This window comes from Vitis riparia, chromosome 1 (assembly GCF_004353265.1).
Source record: "Vitis riparia cultivar Riparia Gloire de Montpellier isolate 1030 chromosome 1, EGFV_Vit.rip_1.0, whole genome shotgun sequence".
In the NCBI taxonomy this organism is placed as follows: domain Eukaryota; kingdom Viridiplantae; phylum Streptophyta; class Magnoliopsida; order Vitales; family Vitaceae; genus Vitis; species Vitis riparia.
The window spans coordinates 524,375-541,526 of NC_048431.1; the positions used below are offsets into that span (position 1 = coordinate 524,375).

Sequence of the window (17,152 nt, forward strand, 5' to 3'; positions counted from 1 at the left end):
TAGAATAGAAAATCTATTGTGTAAGCCCATAATTACTTCTAATCTTATTATTCAAGTAATTATGGGTAGATTAAAACCCTAAATAATTATTGTATAAGTGAAATAGGTTACTTTGAAAACAACCAAATGAAAATTTTGATTTTGATGTTTCATTTGGGGGAAACTTGCTTAAGAATAATAAATAAAAACAGTTTTTAAAAAAGTAAATTTATTTTTATTTTTCAAATGAAGTTTCCTTATTTTGGCGTCACACCCAACGGTATTTTCGAATAGGATGAAGTAACGAATATACCAGAGTCCAGACCGTCACTTGGAAGCTTTTCTTTCTCAGGGCTTAAAACTTTGGAAATTCCCAAAATTTCCTCTAAATCCTCCCCAAATGTTTCCAATATTACCTTTCTGCCTCTTCTTCGTCCTCGCTCCTCCTCTCCTCGCATCTTCTTCTCCAGTCTCCATAACCCTAACCGCCAAAACCTTAGCCAAATCGGGCGACTCGATCCGAATCAAATGGTCGGGGATCGACTCCCCGTCCGACCTCGACTGGCTCGGCATCTACTCGCCGCCGTCCTCTGCCCACGACAACTTCATTGGCTATGTTTTTCTGTCGTCATGTCCCACATGGGAATCTGGGTCGGGTTCGATCAGATTACCCCTGGTTAATCTCCGTGCTAACTACTCTTTTCGGATATTCCGGTGGTCCCGGTCCGAGGTCGACCCGACCCGGATGGACCACGACCACAATCCCTTGCCGGGGACAACGCATCTGGTGGCGGAGTCCGGGGAGGTGGGGTTCGGGGGCGGCGGGGGGCCGGAGCAGATCCATTTGGCGTACACGGATAGGGAGGATGAGATGCGGGTGATGTTCGTGACGGGGGACGCGGGCGTGAGGACTGTGAGGTATGGCTTGAGCAGGGACGCGATGCACAGGGTGGTGACGGCGGCGGTGGGGAGGTATGAGAGGGAGGACATGTGTGACTCGCCAGCGAATGAGAGTGTTGGGTGGAGAGATCCGGGGTTTATTCAAGATGCGGTGATGAGGAAATTGAAGAAAGGGAAGAGATATTATTATAAGGTCAGTAGAGCTTTTTCCGGATTTATTAATTTTGATCTCTGGTGTTGTTGAACTGTTTGATCGTTTCTGATTTGGCTAGCTGCAATTGGATTGAAATTTTTGATAACCCATCATTGATTATTTGGCAATTGTCTTGTCAATCTCAATTGGCTGGATTTGTTGATCTGGTTCAGTGATAATCTTGGATTTTCTCTGTTTGATTCACTTTGAAAATAGAGACTTGCTTAAACCGTTTTCAACATTTTCCTTTGCTTCCCTTCATTTTTCCAAAATAAAAACGGGTTGCCAGTTCCTGTTCAGTTTGTTCTACTACATAATAGAGTTGGTTTAAACACAGCTATCAACCTTTTTAATATCGTGTCATGTGTCGTAAGTAATTTTACATAATGAAAACTACATAGATAACAGCATGTGTGCACATAAGAATGGAACACGTGATGATGTATGACCAATTTTCTGAAAGATTGTATGGTTAAAAGAGGTGAATATCATCAAATATCAACCGAAACGAATGAAAAAAATCAATATTAGAAGTTTTGATGAAATCAGCTTGATAAAATATGGCATTTAAAATGTCATAGTTTTCATTGTAGAATTCATAAAATAAACTTTGTGACATTTTAACCATAATTTCTAGTCCAAGTTCCAACTAGTCCTCAACGATTAAATTTTTGGTGTGTGGCTTATTTTCAATTTTGATTTTTCTCAAAAGCCAAAGTATTCCATGTGTCACATCATGTACCATATATACTCTGTTGAGTATCATTTATGCATCTTAAGTATCTTAAGAGGAGAGATTGATTGGTGATTTGTATTGTATCTTATGTCATAAGTTTTCTACAATTGTACCTTTAATGTCGAATGTTGTTTTCTTTTGCTCATTTATGATTTATAGTTATCTTTTAGTTTCTATTATTTGATTTGGAAATAATTAACTGATATTGAGCCTGCTCACTGTTATCAGAGCTTATTCCATGCCTAATATCACCTTTATGAATTGCCATTGTGTCCCATCTCATCATAAGCTATATTGTTTATAAACAACACTCTTTAGAGGCCATGCCCTTTTCAGCTCATTGATTCGTGAACACTGCTTAATTGGAAATAAATATATATATATCATACAAGTTTTCTCTGGTTTACTTCAACCATGGCATATTTGATATATTTGTGAGCATCATGCATTTTCTTTTAGATATTAATCCACTGTTGCACGTAGTACATATCCTGTCAGCTTTCTTATCCACCATTAGGAATACTGATGGGTTTCTTGATAGGTTGGAAGTGATTCAGGAGGTTGGAGCGCAATTCACAACTTTATGTCACGGGATATGGACTCTGAAAAAACAATAGCTTTTCTATTTGGTGACATGGGGACAGCAACACCATACTCAACCTTTCTTCGTACACAAGAGGAAAGCGAGTCAACCGTTAAATGGATCCTCCGTGACATTGAGGCTCTTGATGACAACCCTGCCTTCATCTCGCATATTGGAGATATTAGCTATGCTAGAGGTTATTCATGGTTGTGGGACAATTTTTTCACTCAGGTTGAACCTATCGCCTCCAGACTCCCATACCATGTGTGTATTGGTAATCATGAATATGATTGGCCATTGCAGCCTTGGAAACCTGATTGGTCCTCCACAGTTTATGGAACAGATGGTGGCGGTGAATGTGGAGTGCCCTACAGCCTTAAGTTCAAAATGCCTGGAAACTCTTCAGAACTAACTGGAACCCGTGCCCCAGCCACTCGAAACCTCTTCTACTCATTTGATACGAAGGCAGTGCATTTTGTGTACATATCAACTGAGACCAATTTCCTTCCAGGGAGCAGCCAATATGACTTTATAAAGCAGGATTTGGAGTCAGTTGATCGGAAAAAAACCCCTTTTGTGGTTGTCCAAGGGCACAGACCAATGTACACAACAAGCAATGAACTTAGAGATGCCCCGGTGAGGGAGAGGATGCTCAAGTATTTGGAACCTCTTTTTGTGAAGAACAATGTGACCCTTGCACTCTGGGGTCATGTCCACAGATATGAGAGGTTTTGCCCAATAAATAACTTCACTTGTGGAAACATGGGATTGAATGGGGAATACCTGGGGGGATTGCCTGTTCATATCGTGATTGGGATGGCAGGGCAAGACTGGCAGCCCACATGGGAACCAAGACCAGACCACCCGAAGGACCCTGTCTACCCACAACCTAAATGGTCATTGTACCGTGGGGGTGAGTTTGGGTACACTAGGTTGGTTGCCACCAAAGAGAAGCTTACTCTTTCTTATGTAGGAAACCATGATGGTGAGGTGCATGATACTGTTGAGATTCTGGCATCTGGACAAGTTCTCAGTGGTGTTGGAGAGGATGATGCTCAACCCAGAGTTGAGGTGGCAGAGTACACATTTTCATGGTATGTTAAGGGGGCAAGTATCTTGGTGCTGGGGGCTTTTATGGGCTATGTTATTGGGTTCGTATCACATGCCAGGAGAGAAGCTGCCTTGAGAAAGAACTGGACTCCAGTGAAGATCGAAGATAGCTGAACTCCTGATCAGCATTGCAGCAAATTGTCAAACAAAGGCCCTCAGATTTCCTAGCTTCTATTACATTTTAAATCTCCATATCCAAGTAAATGTTGTGAAATGTAACTGTCTTAAATGTTGGAATAACTCTACACGGCAATTCTAGGCAGATGGGATAGGCCCCAGGGCCCTTATTAATTTGCTGTATGATGTCATATAAACCCTTCAGGATCTGTGTAAATATGCATTTTATAGCTGTTTTAATGTGAAAGAAAGTATTTTTATATGATCTGTCTTTAAAGAAACATGTACGAGTTTCAAGGTACATTTGTCCTTCACCTCTCTTTTTATCCTGTTTCAGCTGTTATAAACAATGCTTCAATCTTCAATACCCCATATGGAAAACAAGCCTGGAATTTCTAAATAATTATTTCTTTAGTAATATTCTTCTTGTCATTGTTCGATGAAAAGGTTTGCTCCATGGCTGAGGAGTGTTGAAACTGTACTGCTACTCTTGCATCCTTCCAGGAAAAATCTGATATCCTGATTTGTTTCTATCCTGTACATGGACGACTTTTAAGAAGTGATTTTTTTTCCCTGATAGTAAAGTACTCATGAGATATTCTAGGAAGTGAACATCATCGAAAAAACACTACTCAATTTGACTGTAAAAACGTTACTCAATTTGACTGTAATTTTGACCAGGAACACGAATTATATGATTATATCAAAGATATTTTTTGTGGGGACCTGGTTAACTGGTCAGGGATAAGGATCAGGCTTCGCATGCTCAGGTGAGCTCATCTTCTTCATCTTTGAATGAAATTGGATTTGGGGTATTCCATACTTACGTTTATAATAAAAATGGCGTTGGCATCCTGTTCACCTTCACTTGTCATGCCACCCCCAACCCTCCATTTCCAACCCACCTCAGATCCTCCATACAAACTTCTCCAAAACCACCCGTCTCTCACTCTTCTCTCCACTTGCAAGAGCTTTCAAAACCTCAAGCAAATCCACTCCCAAATCATTAAGACTGGTCTCCACAATACCCAATTCGCCTTAAGCAAGCTCATTGAGTTTTGTGCCATTTCTCCATTTGGCAACCTTTCCTATGCTCTGTTACTATTTGAGTCCATTGAGCAGCCCAATCAGTTCATTTGGAACACCATGATTCGTGGGAACTCATTGAGCTCCTCCCCAGTGGGTGCCATAGATTTCTATGTTCGTATGCTTTTGTGTGGGGTTGAACCCAATTCTTATACTTTTCCTTTCCTGTTGAAGTCTTGTGCAAAAGTTGGAGCTACCCAAGAAGGGAAACAGATCCATGGCCATGTTTTGAAGCTTGGACTTGAGTCTGATCCCTTTGTGCATACTTCACTCATTAATATGTATGCCCAGAATGGTGAATTGGGCTATGCTGAATTGGTTTTCAGTAAGAGTTCTCTTCGGGATGCGGTTTCTTTTACTGCCCTGATCACGGGTTATACTTTGCGGGGTTGTTTGGATGATGCAAGACGGCTTTTTGAAGAAATTCCAGTGAGAGATGCAGTGTCTTGGAATGCTATGATTGCTGGGTATGCCCAAAGTGGTCGATTTGAAGAGGCATTGGCGTTCTTTCAAGAGATGAAAAGAGCCAATGTTGCACCAAATGAGAGCACAATGGTAACTGTCCTTTCAGCTTGTGCTCAGTCTGGTTCTCTTGAATTGGGCAATTGGGTTCGGTCTTGGATTGAAGACCATGGACTTGGTTCGAATCTTCGTCTTGTTAACGCTCTTATTGACATGTACTCAAAGTGTGGTGATTTGGACAAAGCTAGGGATTTGTTTGAGGGGATATGTGAAAAGGATATAATCTCCTGGAATGTTATGATAGGTGGTTATTCTCATATGAACAGCTATAAAGAGGCCTTGGCTCTCTTTCGGAAAATGCAGCAATCAAATGTAGAGCCTAATGATGTCACTTTCGTAAACATTCTTCCTGCTTGTGCTTACTTGGGTGCTCTTGATCTTGGTAAATGGATTCATGCTTATATAGACAAAAAATTTGTAGGTTTAACCAATACCTCCCTTTGGACGAGTCTCATCGATATGTATGCAAAATGTGGAAATATAGAGGCTGCAAAACAAGTCTTTGCTGGTATGAAACCTAAAAGCTTGGGTTCTTGGAATGCAATGATATCAGGACTAGCTATGCATGGGCATGCAAATATGGCCCTTGAGCTTTTCAGACAAATGAGAGATGAAGGATTTGAACCAGATGATATCACTTTTGTTGGGGTTTTATCAGCTTGCAGCCATGCTGGTTTGGTAGAACTCGGTCGTCAATGTTTTAGCTCAATGGTTGAAGATTATGACATTTCACCAAAACTGCAACACTATGGCTGTATGATAGATCTACTAGGCCGAGCAGGGCTATTTGATGAAGCAGAAGCCCTGATGAAGAACATGGAGATGAAGCCAGATGGTGCTATATGGGGTTCTCTACTTGGAGCTTGCAGGGTCCATGGAAATGTAGAGTTGGGGGAATTTGCTGCTAAACACCTTTTTGAATTAGAGCCTGAAAACCCTGGGGCGTATGTGCTTTTATCAAACATTTATGCAACCGCTGGTAGATGGGATGATGTAGCAAGAATAAGAACCAAGCTGAACGATAAGGGGATGAAGAAGGTCCCTGGATGTAGCTCAATTGAGGTGGATAGTGTTGTTCACGAGTTTCTTGTTGGTGACAAAGTACATGAACAGAGCCAAGACATATATAAGATGTTGGATGAAATAGATCAGCTTTTGGAGAAAGCCGGGCATGTGCCTGATACATCTGAGGTGCTCTATGACATGGATGAGGAGTGGAAAGAAGGGTCCTTGAGTCATCATAGTGAGAAGTTGGCCATTGCCTTTGGGCTGATTAGTACAAAGCCAGAGACTACTATCAGGATAGTGAAGAATCTTCGTGTATGTGGAAATTGTCATTCAGCAATAAAGCTGATAAGCAAGATATTCAACAGAGAGATTATTGCTAGAGATCGGAACCGTTTTCACCATTTCAAAGATGGTTCTTGTTCATGTATGGACTATTGGTGAAACTTGGTTGCTTACAGAAGGAATAATAACTTCCCAGACTATTTTCTAGAGAAATCCAATCATATGGATTGATCAAGAAAAGGTGCATCACAACAAAGAGAAAGCAACAGTGAAGCTTAATCCTTGGGTAACAGTTGGATGATGGAAAGATCGCAAAATTCTGAGTGGAATGAGCTTGTGCAGCTTGCTGCTTAGTAGTTTGAGATGATTGTTGCAGTCATCCTTGAGACATGGTCTTACTGTGAAAGACTTGGAGGTAGACTCTGGAGCTACCAGGCACATGAGGCCACTGCTAATGGTTGGTGGGGTGAGAGTTTCTTCCCAAATCTTGGATGAACACCATGAGCCAGATATTTCGTCCAAACCTAGTCAGTTCCTACTTGAAAAACAAACTGAGATATTACTGGAAAGGTTTTCTGTGATTAGGGGTTTTCATGGATGTAGCAGATATTAAAACACAACTTTCTATTTTGGTTACTTGATTAGCTTCATGTGATGCGCAACATGGTAGATTGGGATATGTAAATTTTCCTAATATCAAGAAAATGAAAGAAACTGATCTGATGCCTAACATATCCATAACCCAATAATGTGAAATATGAAACTTGTATTGGATCTTATAAATCAACTAAGTAAAACTGAGCTATAGACTTGGAGATTAGGCCTCAGAGTTGAGATAGGGCTCAGAGCTTGGAAGAGACTTGAGTGTTTGAGCTTCAAGAGCCTCAGTCATCATTGAAGTTCAAGAGTATGCCAGAGATGGAAGAAGAAGCAAATGAAAAACAGGAGGATTGACAATTCATTATTGCATGTATGTATACAAATGGAAAACAACCAACGAGATGAATACAAGGTCAAAAAATTCTGTCAAAAGAAAGCCATCAAGGAGCTGGAGAAAAACAGATGAATACAAGGTCAAATTCAGAAGGTTGGTATGTCAATCAAACCAATGTTCCTTCACTTTGCAAGTAGTCGTCGTGCGCGCTGATTGGCACCTTTCACACGAGCATTTAGCTCATCAACATCATCACTGAGATGATCAAGAGCTTTATTTTGTCTGCATTTACAATAATTAGTTAAAAAACTAATAAAAAAGAAAACTGAAAGTGAAAAATTGGTAGAGGAGGAGGGTAAGAAGAAGAGAAGTTACCTATCAAGTTCAGATCCCATGTCAGCAGCCATATTCTTCAGGTCCCCCAAGATATTACTCAGGTCAGAAAGGGCATCGTCTTGTTTCAACATCTCTCCCTGGTACAATAACCACATATGGATAAGGATAGTTAGATCAGATGTGGAAGAAGATGGTGCCAAAATGATGGTATACCTAATCATTAATGAAAAAACAAACCTCAACTTGCTGCATGGCAGCTGTTGGTTCAGGACCAGGTGCTCGAGAAGTTGTCCGTCCTTTCGGTGCTGGGGCTAAGCCCAGCTTTTGCCTCTGCTCCAAGCTGGCTGGCCCTCCTTTGGAGTCTTCACCTGTTAATCAACAAATAATCGAAAATCAAACATGAACATGATTACTAGATCAAATATGAATAAATGAGGCAACCAACTGCATTGAGAAAAGAATAACTACTTGTGATAAGAGGCCCTGTAATATCTTTGGATTTCTTTGGCTTCCAAGTCCTGGAGAACATGCCCCCAAGGTTGCCCAAAAGCTTCTCACCCTGAAATTAACAACCATGGACAAACATGCATCACCAGTAAACTTCAGTTAAAAGAAAACCAGAGCATCAAAAGAAAACTGATATTATTGTGAAAATTTGACCAGCAAAACCATGCCAGAGATCATTTCTTAGATGACGGACACCCCAAGTCCTAGTAAGCCAGCTTCTTCCCACCCTTCCTTTTTCCAAAACTCATCAGAAGTTATGGTCTAGAAATCCTTAGTCTGTGACCAAATTATTTATTCTACCCCAAGCCTACACCAAAAGGGAAAATTCACCAACTCCATGACTTCAATCAGAGACTGCATTGGCACTTCCAAGAACAAAAGCTTTAAGATTTCCAGTCCTCAGCCCAAGGTTTCCTCCCCTAGATGAACAGAATAAATGAAAGTGGATACAGGTCTAAAAGCTATAACAATACTGGTCATCATCCCATAATTGCATACACACATATTCCCACAACAATTGAAATGGATTCATAAGCAAAAATGGGAATACCTTGCTCAAATCCTTATCCATATCAGCAGCCATCATATGGGTCCTGGTGATTTGCTCACCCTGCTGATGCAAAGTGGCAAGGGTATTGGTAGCATCCTCCCTAATGTCCTCAGCTATCTTCAGGCAGTTGTTGACAGTCTTGGTAGTCTCCTTAGCCTTGTATGCAGCATAATTCTCCAGCTCCTGCACACTCTGGTTCTCTAGCCCTCCCGAGTCGCGAAAATCGTTCTTGTACTGGTCCTCAATGTTGAAGTTTAGTCCAGGGAGTGTAGGCTCAGAAGCAGCTCGTTTTGAGTCTCTATGGATTTGCTTGGAATCATTTTCAGTATCAGAATCAAAAGGGTTAGAAGGTCCTGGTCCTGGGTCAACTGCATTGTGCTTAAAAACTTTATTCATGGGAGATTTCATAAACCCGAACATCATTGGAATGAGCTAATTAGCAGAAATAAGATGAATAATTATTTGGTTTACACTCCAAGAGGGGCACAACTGATGAAGGTGGAATCCACTCGAATAATGAAGATTCAACAATGGCACCTGAAAAGGAGTGATTAATTAATAATAATGAAGGTTAAGCAATCAAAAAAGTGATAAGCAACAATGAGAAACAAATTAGAAGTGAAATCAAGCAAGGAACCCCATGAAAGCAAAATTCCACATGAATTTGAAACTCCCAATCCTGCATTTGGGTGTTGAGAAAATGTAGGACAAAAAAAAAAAAATATTGTCCAGATGGCTGAGAAATTGCGGGAAAGAAACTGAAAAATAAGGCATCTCCAAGTAAGGTCAGACTTGAAATGGCAAGTTCCCTTTCCTTCCTTCAATTTCCCACCAACCAAACAGAATAGGGTTCTTCAACATTTAGACATTTCATGAAACCAATAAAATAAAACCCAATGCTGAAAAAAAAAATTCCACATAAGGGGTGCATTCCTCAACTCTATTTCATGATTTGCCCAAACTAAAGACAAATATACATGTATGGGTTCGATTTGATGTGGGTTTTCCTTTTCTTCTTCTTCTTCATTCTTGGAAACCAAGCCAAAACAAAACAGGATATAAATGGAAGAACTGAGCCAAACAGACAAAAAGTTGATTGGTAACAGAAATTTCAAATCAGAGAAACCCAACAGGAACTTAAGATGAGGAAGCAACATCAAAATAAGCCCAACAAAGAGAGATTTTACATACATATAACAAATGGGGTACCTGGAATCTGAAGCAAATAAGAGGAAAAGAAACTGAAAATTGGAGGTATTGAACGAAAGTTTCATACACATATTCTATGTCTGTGTATGAAACTTGAGATATGGGGAGCGGAGAGAGAAAGAGAGAGGTTTTTTCTTTAAGACCTTGCTCTCTTCCAAGACAAATCGAACAGATGGAAGGCGCCGCGGAAAAGCAGAGAGATCCCCAACACGCCATTTTTAGACCGTTGGGTTCCTTCATTTCAAATTTATTTTGTTTTTATTATAAAAAAAATAAAAAAAATAAAAAATTTTAATCAGTTTTCCGCAAATAAAATTAGTTTCAAACAAAAAGACAAAAAAAGTCCCACCAAGAGTACCATTATTTTTTACTTATGGAAAAAGCACCACCACTAAGGTGGTGCCATCTGTATATTCTAATATCATATATTTGTATGTTCATATAATGATCTAAATTTTACCTATACTTTTAACCGTCTAAATTTAAAAATTGATGTACATTGTCAATAAATCTAAACATGACCAATTCATGCAAGCTCCTCTTACTGGTTGAAAATTTCTAGATATATTATGTCCCCAAAATATCGGTTTATCGGCAGCCACCATAGAAATATTGGGACGATATTTCCACGAATTCAGGATTTTTCAGCAATTTTGGCTTGTTGCATGCGTTGTGACTTGTAGGCCAAAACAAGCAAACTCAACTTTGGGCTCATCACCGGACTACGTTACTACCTCATTATATTGTATTCGCCATAATAAACATATACTAAAACCTTACGTAAAAACAAAATATTAAAAAAAAATATTTTAATAAACAAATTAATTCTAATTCTTTTATTTTTAAATTTCATTTAATTCATCACTAAAAATATAAAAAAATATTGTGATAATTTTCTTAACAATTTTTTTATATAATTTATATATAAATTAAATATTAAAAATTAAAAAATTAAAAAATTTATTCATATATCATTATTTATTTTATATCATTTAATACAATTAAATTAAAATGAATCATAATTTTAATATTAAATATATCATAATCAAATATCACAATATTATTATCAAATAATATTTTATGTAATTTAATAATAAATATAAATTTATAAAATTTATATTTTTTTATCAACGTGTACGATATTATTATCAAATATAATTAATTATATCATATGCATATATAATTTTTTTTATATATATAAAACAACTTTAAAATGTTTATTATTATTTATTATATCATTTTTAGAATTTTTCTTAATATTTTCATAAATTTTGGTTAATTTTAGACCCATCGATATTTTGTATCAAAATATCCGACGATATATCTATGATATATTCGATATATTTTTAAAATCGAAATACCAATATATTCATGATTAACGATATTTTCATCCCTAGCTGTCAAGAGAATCCTACGCTATCTAGCTGATACCCTTCACCATAGATTCCATCTCCAATGTAGCTCCAACTCACACCTCAACTTAACAAGGTTTTGTGATGCTAATTGGGCATAGATGTTGATGATCACCACTCCACATCAGGATACTACATTTTTCTTGGTCCAAACTTGGTTTCCTGACACTTTTGAAAGCAACATATAGTCTCTAAATCTTCCACCGAGGTAGAATATCATAGTGTAGCTACCTTAGTTGTTGAAATTTATTAGTTGCAGTCTCTCCTCAAAGAATTAAACATATCTTCCTCCACAACTCTGGTCATCTGGTGTGACAACCTTAACATAGTGTACCTCTCAACTAATCATGTTCTTCATGCTCAGACTAAGCATATCAAGATTGATTTTATTTTGTTCGAGAAAAAGTTCTTCAAAAACAAATCCACATCCATCATGTTCTTTCTACTGATCAACTAGCAAATGTTTTCACTAAGATAATTCCTAACTCTAGATTCCTCACCATGCATGCCAAACTCAATGTTAGGTTAAGTCCTCCCTGAGTTTGAGAGGGGTTGTTAATGAACTCAGTTGAGTTAGTTTTCGATTTCAGTTAGTTTCAATTGATCACTTATGTTAAAACTAATCCCTTAAGTTAGTTATACGCATCAACAACTACTTAAACACATATATAAATTACAGAAGCGTAATGTAATTTTTCTTCTAAGAAATAAGAACAAAAGCATTAGTTTGCTTGTTTCTCTTTCTCTCTCATTCTAATCTTTTCTGTCATTCCATTTTATCAAACAAGTATCTCGATAATGGTCACATTGCTTTTTATACCTAAGTCCATCTTAGATTTCATTTCTTTATATTTTGCTCTTAATTTTTGTTAAACCCACTTATCCCCACGTTCCGAACCCACCTCATTCTCATACAAGGAACACTTTCAAGCACTCGTTATATATTTTCCATTTTCAATCAATTTGTCAATCAAAATTTCAATATTGAATTTCACTCATTTTGCATTGTCATGTTCTACCACGTATTTAATCGATATGTCACTAATTACATTTGAACCTTTGAAGCAAAAAGCCTCATTGAAGTGCATAGATTGGATTGATGATGTATAAAACAAAATGTTTAACTCATCTTTAACTAATTTAGCTTATTAATAATAGGAATAACTAATCTAAGTGTAATTACTTTATTTTGATATGGTTTGATTTTTTTTTTTTCTGTTTAAAAACAAAGATTGTTATATTTTTTTTTTATTAATTTAGGTCAAAACCAAAAGACTCATAATTAAATATTATGCACCAAATTAATACGATCAATACTCATAGTATGTTAGACAACTTTGCAGGGGCGAGTCTAATTTTGCTTTAGACAACTAAAATTGTTAAAAATATAAAATAAATCGATTCGAATGGGTTGTTGGGTCGATTTTATTGGTTCAATCAGTATTCGGATATCACCCGCCAATTGGCATCCATGTGAGGGTTGCCCCCGAAACGGGTCGGGTTAAGCGGGACTCGTTAGGAAAGAATGAACACCATATAAAATGGTTCCACATGGCAGCGGAAAAACCCTAGAGACGGAAACCCTAGTTCAGAGTCTCCGATTGCGGTTGGTTGAGCGAAGCTTCCATTTGCAGCCATGGAGACTGCGAAAGCCGCAAGAACTGTGAAAGACGTTTCTCCTCACGAGTTCGTCAAGGCCTATTCTTCTCACCTCAAGCGATCTGGGAAGGTACCATTCATTGCTTCGCTTTTGTTAGTTTTGCTCGGATTTGATGTCTAAGATCTTTCCTTTTTCCGTCAAAATGTTCTTTTTCCACGTTTAAATAGGTTTAGTAAGCAGTAGCATGGTGATTGTTTGAAATTGGAGGTTTACAGTTGTTTGTCATGGTCCGAGAGATCATTGTTTTGTAGAATGGAGTTATTTGATCAAAATGGGTGGATGGCTGGAATTCTTGATTGGGTTGTTTATGTAGTTGCGGGCCTATAGTGACTTTTGTTTTTCTATGAGGAAGTATGGGTTGATTGGATTTGAGTGTGTATACCCTTATAATTGTTTGGGTTGTTTATGTAGTTGCTGGCCTATAATGAGTTTTCTTTTCCTATGAAGAAGTATGGGTTGATTGGATTTGAGCGTGTATGCCCTTATAATTGTTTTCCAAGGCAATGTTTCTGAGGGTTTAGACAAGGGTGGGATGGGAGCATGTTGGTTGTTGTGGCATTAGCCGCTTGATGAAGAAATTTTGATGACCCTTTGGATGTGTCTATGGAATGAAATTAGGGGTGTGCGATGGTAAACATTCTGGCCTATGCACTAGGCGGGGTGTGGAATATGATGGCTAATGCTTTTACCAATTGACTGAGATGGAATGGAGCCTGGCACCATTCTTCATGTGGCCTTGACATGGGTACCAGTAGCAACATTTTAGCCTGCGAAGGTGCCATACATTGGGCTTATATCTCTCTCAAGTCATCGAGAGATTGGTCCAAGTGGACATTTGTTGGGTTGGGGTTGCAATGCAGTGGCATGGCGCAGGGTGATGCCTGAGAAATCAAAGGGACAGTTAGCAGACAGCTGCAGTTGCAAAAGTGGCAAGATAGACTTGGACAACCTCCACTAGGGATAGGTGCAACATGATCCATACATTTCTTGCTTTTTTCTAAAGCAAAACTAATACAATCAACTATTAGTTTTGGTACAACTCTTTTGCAAAAGCAACAGTTTGAGGATGGCCATTTCTGAAGGCTGATCATATAGATTCTGGTGAGAATTACAGATGCGTGGAAACAGCCTGGTAGTTGTCGGTGTAGCCTATGAATAGGTGACAACAAGCCATGGCAAAAGCAGAGAAGCCTTCATCCAGATTTTGTGTTGCTTTTGTATCTAGGTATTGAATTAGAAGATTGAGGATGTTTAGTTGTACTGTGTGTGCGTGTGTGTGTTGTGCAGGGGCAGATCCACCTTGTGCCCAGCTGGGGCAAATCCCCCCCTGAAATTTGGGAAAAAAGTATGTAAGAGGAGGGACTTGATCCTTTCACCTAAGATTTTGAGTTGTAATGGACAACTTTCATTAGGGTATACAAACATTTGGATGTTATTTTGCCCCCTGAAACAAATTTCATATCATGCTCCCTCTAAGTTTCTTTTCTAGCTCTGCCACTGGTGTTGTGAATACAGATGGTTAGCTTGCTGACTTCTTGGGAAGGTTAATCAATTAAATAAGAAAACATAGGGAAGTCGTATCATTTTGTAACAGAGCATGCTTAGACCTTCAAGGATCTCTAGTGAGAACACTTTAGACTCACCGAAGTTTACAAGCAGGAGTGTTCTGTCTCCACAGGTGTCACCGAAGTTTACAAATGCCTATGAATTCCAGAACTTAAAAGAAAATAAAGAAAGGAATAAGCTTTGTTCCACTTGATTGCATTTGGTTGGCTTATCCAACTTATTGACTAAAATTGTTTTGTTCCAACAGCTGGGACTCTATTCGAGTAACATTCTGTACATTCAAAATTCTATAGACTTCCATCTTAAAAATGGTTATTGGCATATTAAATGCTGATGGTTTATTTGTACCGGATCTATAATGATATCATCATTTTCTTTCTTTGAAAGTGGAAGGATATATTTGAAGTCAATACTATTCAAAGATAAGTTACTTGGTTAAAATGGATGAGGAATTATGAAAATGCTGTATACATGTTAAATTTTACAATGTAGTTCTTTGGGAGTATGATGTTTCATTTACCATTCAATTTTGCCAACCATCCTCTTTATTGCTTCATTGTTATGCCTAACCAACTGCCTTTGAGCAGATAGAGCTTCCTCACTGGACTGATATTGTGAAGACTGCTACGTTCAAGGAGCTTGCTCCATATGATCCTGATTGGTACTATGTAAGAGCTGGTATGTTTCATCTCTCTTTCTCCCTCCTCTGCATGTGTATGCTGACATGTGGGCCTGCAAATGTTTCCTTCTGACCTATTCCTCTCAATATGATTCCAGCTTCAATGGCAAGGAAAATTTATTTGAGGCAGGGTCTAGGAGTTGGTGGCTTCCGAAGAATTTATGGTGGGAGCAAGAGGAATGGAAGTCGCCCACCCCACTTCTGTAAGAGCAGTGGTTCCATTGCTCGCCACATACTCCAACAGTTGGAGAAGATGAACATTATTGAAAATGACCCCAGGGGTGGAAGGTGAGTTTCCTTTATTTGTTTGTTTATTTTTTCTGAATTTCCCATTCCTCCTGTGAAATGTAAGTGGGATTTTTTTTCCCCTCTTCATTATAATCTTGCCTTTTTGCTGACAGTAATGTGACTATTAAATTGCCATATAAACAGCTAATTTCTCCGGTCTCTCCCTTCCAGAAGAAAGGTTCAAAACTTCAGTTTGAAAGAATTGCTTAGTCATTAGATGGGTCAGCTGGCCACCAATATGGTTTAGTTACTTTACTGGACCATTTAAGATCTAAACTGGTCAAACCGTGTAATCCACACTTGACTGAATTTTGAGTGGACAGGTGTGACCCCAATGGTAAAATCAACTTGGTTTGGTTTGCTCTAGTGTTGTATGACTATGACATTCCTAACCACTGGCCCACTTATTAAACATTGTCAGTAACCCCAAGAGTATTAAGAGGGAAGGTGTGTGTCTTTAGTGATCCACCTTCATGGGTTCCTGCTGGGTTGATCGTTCATGGCTAGCTCTGTAAGTCATTAAGTAGCTGTAACTATCAAGTGATCCACCCCCCTAGGCTCCTCCGCGTTTTGCTTGTTCATGGCTCAGCCTGGAAGTGAGATGAAGTAGTGCCATGAGGATTAATTTCACCGAAACATGATTTGAACCATCCGGTTTTGAAGTAATCTCGTAATTGTTTATTATTTCTTCGTGTTGACCATCTCTTTTTGGTGCACCAGTGGAAGGAGAATCACATCCAGTGGCCAGCGGGATCTCGACCAAGTTGCTGGACGGATTGTAGTTGCTCTTTAAGCCAATGTTGGCTTTCATACGGCACAGTGCCACAATTTTGTGTTGCTGTAGGTTTCCCAATTTGGTTGAACTGATCTAGCCTGAGCTAAGATTTTTGTTTGGTGTTTTTCCTCTTCTGGACATGAGGTTTTGTTCTAGGGCTTGGAATTTGATATTTGCAGTGTTGAATTTCACATGAACCATCTTACAATCGAGCAGTAAAAATTATTTTCAGTTATTTTCAAGAACAATATTTGATTCAACTGCTTGAATATGAAAATTGGTTTTCCCATCCTATTTTTACAAATAGCTTGTTATTTATGCCTTATTATTCGAGTTGTTTCACTCTTGAGATATTCTTATAACCAATAATCAATCTCATATAAGCTGGAATGTGAAGAGTGTGACCAAAGCTAAAAGATTGTAATTAGGAGCATGAAAAGTATTATTGGATATGAAATTTTATATTAAAATCTAATGATTGATACTAAGGTTATGTTTAGAGAATTTTTTTGTTCCTGATAGAGAAAGAAAACAATATATATAGTCATTTGATAATTATTTTGAAAATATAGATGATTGAAAATAAAAGTTATTTTTAGAAAATATTTGAAAACATAAAAATATTCTAAATTTTCAAATAAAATTTTATTTTAGAAACAGTATTTTGATTTATATCTATTCTCCATAAAAGCATTTTTGATAGAGAAGTTATTAATTGAA

The 17,152-nt window shown here is 38.1% G+C and overlaps 4 protein-coding genes across 5 annotated transcripts; 3 read left to right on the plus strand and 1 right to left on the minus strand.

The window, feature by feature from the left end:
* Nucleotides 1–286: 286 nt before the first annotated feature.
* Nucleotides 287–3,880, plus strand: LOC117919805 (probable inactive purple acid phosphatase 2). Its single transcript, XM_034837067.1, has 2 exons — nucleotides 287–1,072; nucleotides 2,350–3,880. Exons 1-2 carry the CDS (start codon nucleotides 380–382, stop codon nucleotides 3,613–3,615), a joined length of 1,959 nt encoding a protein of 652 aa, XP_034692958.1. The 5' UTR covers nucleotides 287–379; the 3' UTR covers nucleotides 3,616–3,880.
* Nucleotides 3,881–4,379: 499 nt separating this feature from the next.
* LOC117928246 (pentatricopeptide repeat-containing protein At1g08070, chloroplastic) lies at nucleotides 4,380–7,246 on the plus strand. Its single transcript, XM_034848186.1, has one exon. The coding sequence runs from the start codon at nucleotides 4,414–4,416 to the stop codon at nucleotides 6,673–6,675; it is 2,262 nt and encodes a 753-aa protein (XP_034704077.1). The 5' UTR covers nucleotides 4,380–4,413; the 3' UTR covers nucleotides 6,676–7,246.
* A 205-nt stretch (nucleotides 7,247–7,451) lies between these two features.
* Nucleotides 7,452–10,235, minus strand: LOC117928334 (putative SNAP25 homologous protein SNAP30). 2 transcript variants are annotated; one of them, XM_034848257.1, is made up of 6 exons: nucleotides 10,053–10,235; nucleotides 8,844–9,380; nucleotides 8,255–8,345; nucleotides 8,024–8,154; nucleotides 7,826–7,923; nucleotides 7,452–7,732 (listed from the first exon to the last, which is right to left on the minus strand). In XM_034848257.1, the coding sequence occupies exons 2-6, from the start codon at nucleotides 9,264–9,266 to the stop codon at nucleotides 7,633–7,635; spliced, it is 843 nt and encodes a 280-aa protein (XP_034704148.1). In that variant the 5' UTR covers nucleotides 9,267–9,380; nucleotides 10,053–10,235; the 3' UTR covers nucleotides 7,452–7,632. The 2 variants fall into 2 exon arrangements, with proteins under 2 accessions (XP_034704148.1, XP_034704199.1); XM_034848308.1 differs by having other exon boundaries at nucleotides 10,035–10,235.
* Nucleotides 10,236–13,029: 2,794 nt separating this feature from the next.
* Nucleotides 13,030–16,680, plus strand: LOC117915675 (40S ribosomal protein S19-1-like). Its single transcript, XM_034831341.1, has 4 exons — nucleotides 13,030–13,193; nucleotides 15,278–15,368; nucleotides 15,468–15,657; nucleotides 16,384–16,680. Exons 1-4 carry the CDS (start codon nucleotides 13,101–13,103, stop codon nucleotides 16,448–16,450), a joined length of 441 nt encoding a protein of 146 aa, XP_034687232.1. The 5' UTR covers nucleotides 13,030–13,100; the 3' UTR covers nucleotides 16,451–16,680.
* Nucleotides 16,681–17,152: the final 472 nt, after the last annotated feature.

Bases quoted from the DNA above. Each gene is read 5' to 3' on its own strand.
- LOC117919805 (XM_034837067.1), top strand. From the start codon at position 380: ATGTTTCCAATATTACCTTTCTGCCTCTTCTTCGTCCTCGCTCCTCCT. The intron at 1,073-2,349 runs GTCAGTAGAGCT...GTTTCTTGATAG, and splicing joins GGAAGAGATATTATTATAAG to GTTGGAAGTGATTCAGGAGG.
- LOC117928246 (XM_034848186.1), top strand. From the start codon at position 4,414: ATGAAATTGGATTTGGGGTATTCCATACTTACGTTTATAATAAAAATG.
- LOC117928334 (XM_034848257.1), bottom strand. From the start codon at position 9,266: ATGATGTTCGGGTTTATGAAATCTCCCATGAATAAAGTTTTTAAGCAC. The intron at 8,155-8,254 runs GTAGTTATTCTT...GTTGATTAACAG, and splicing joins TACAGGGCCTCTTATCACAA to GTGAAGACTCCAAAGGAGGG. The intron at 7,924-8,023 runs GTTTGTTTTTTC...TTATTGTACCAG, and splicing joins CTGCCATGCAGCAAGTTGAG to GGAGAGATGTTGAAACAAGA.
- LOC117915675 (XM_034831341.1), top strand. From the start codon at position 13,101: ATGGAGACTGCGAAAGCCGCAAGAACTGTGAAAGACGTTTCTCCTCAC. The intron at 13,194-15,277 runs GTACCATTCATT...GCCTTTGAGCAG, and splicing joins ACCTCAAGCGATCTGGGAAG to ATAGAGCTTCCTCACTGGAC. The intron at 15,658-16,383 runs GTGAGTTTCCTT...CACCAGTGGAAG, and splicing joins AATGACCCCAGGGGTGGAAG to GAGAATCACATCCAGTGGCC.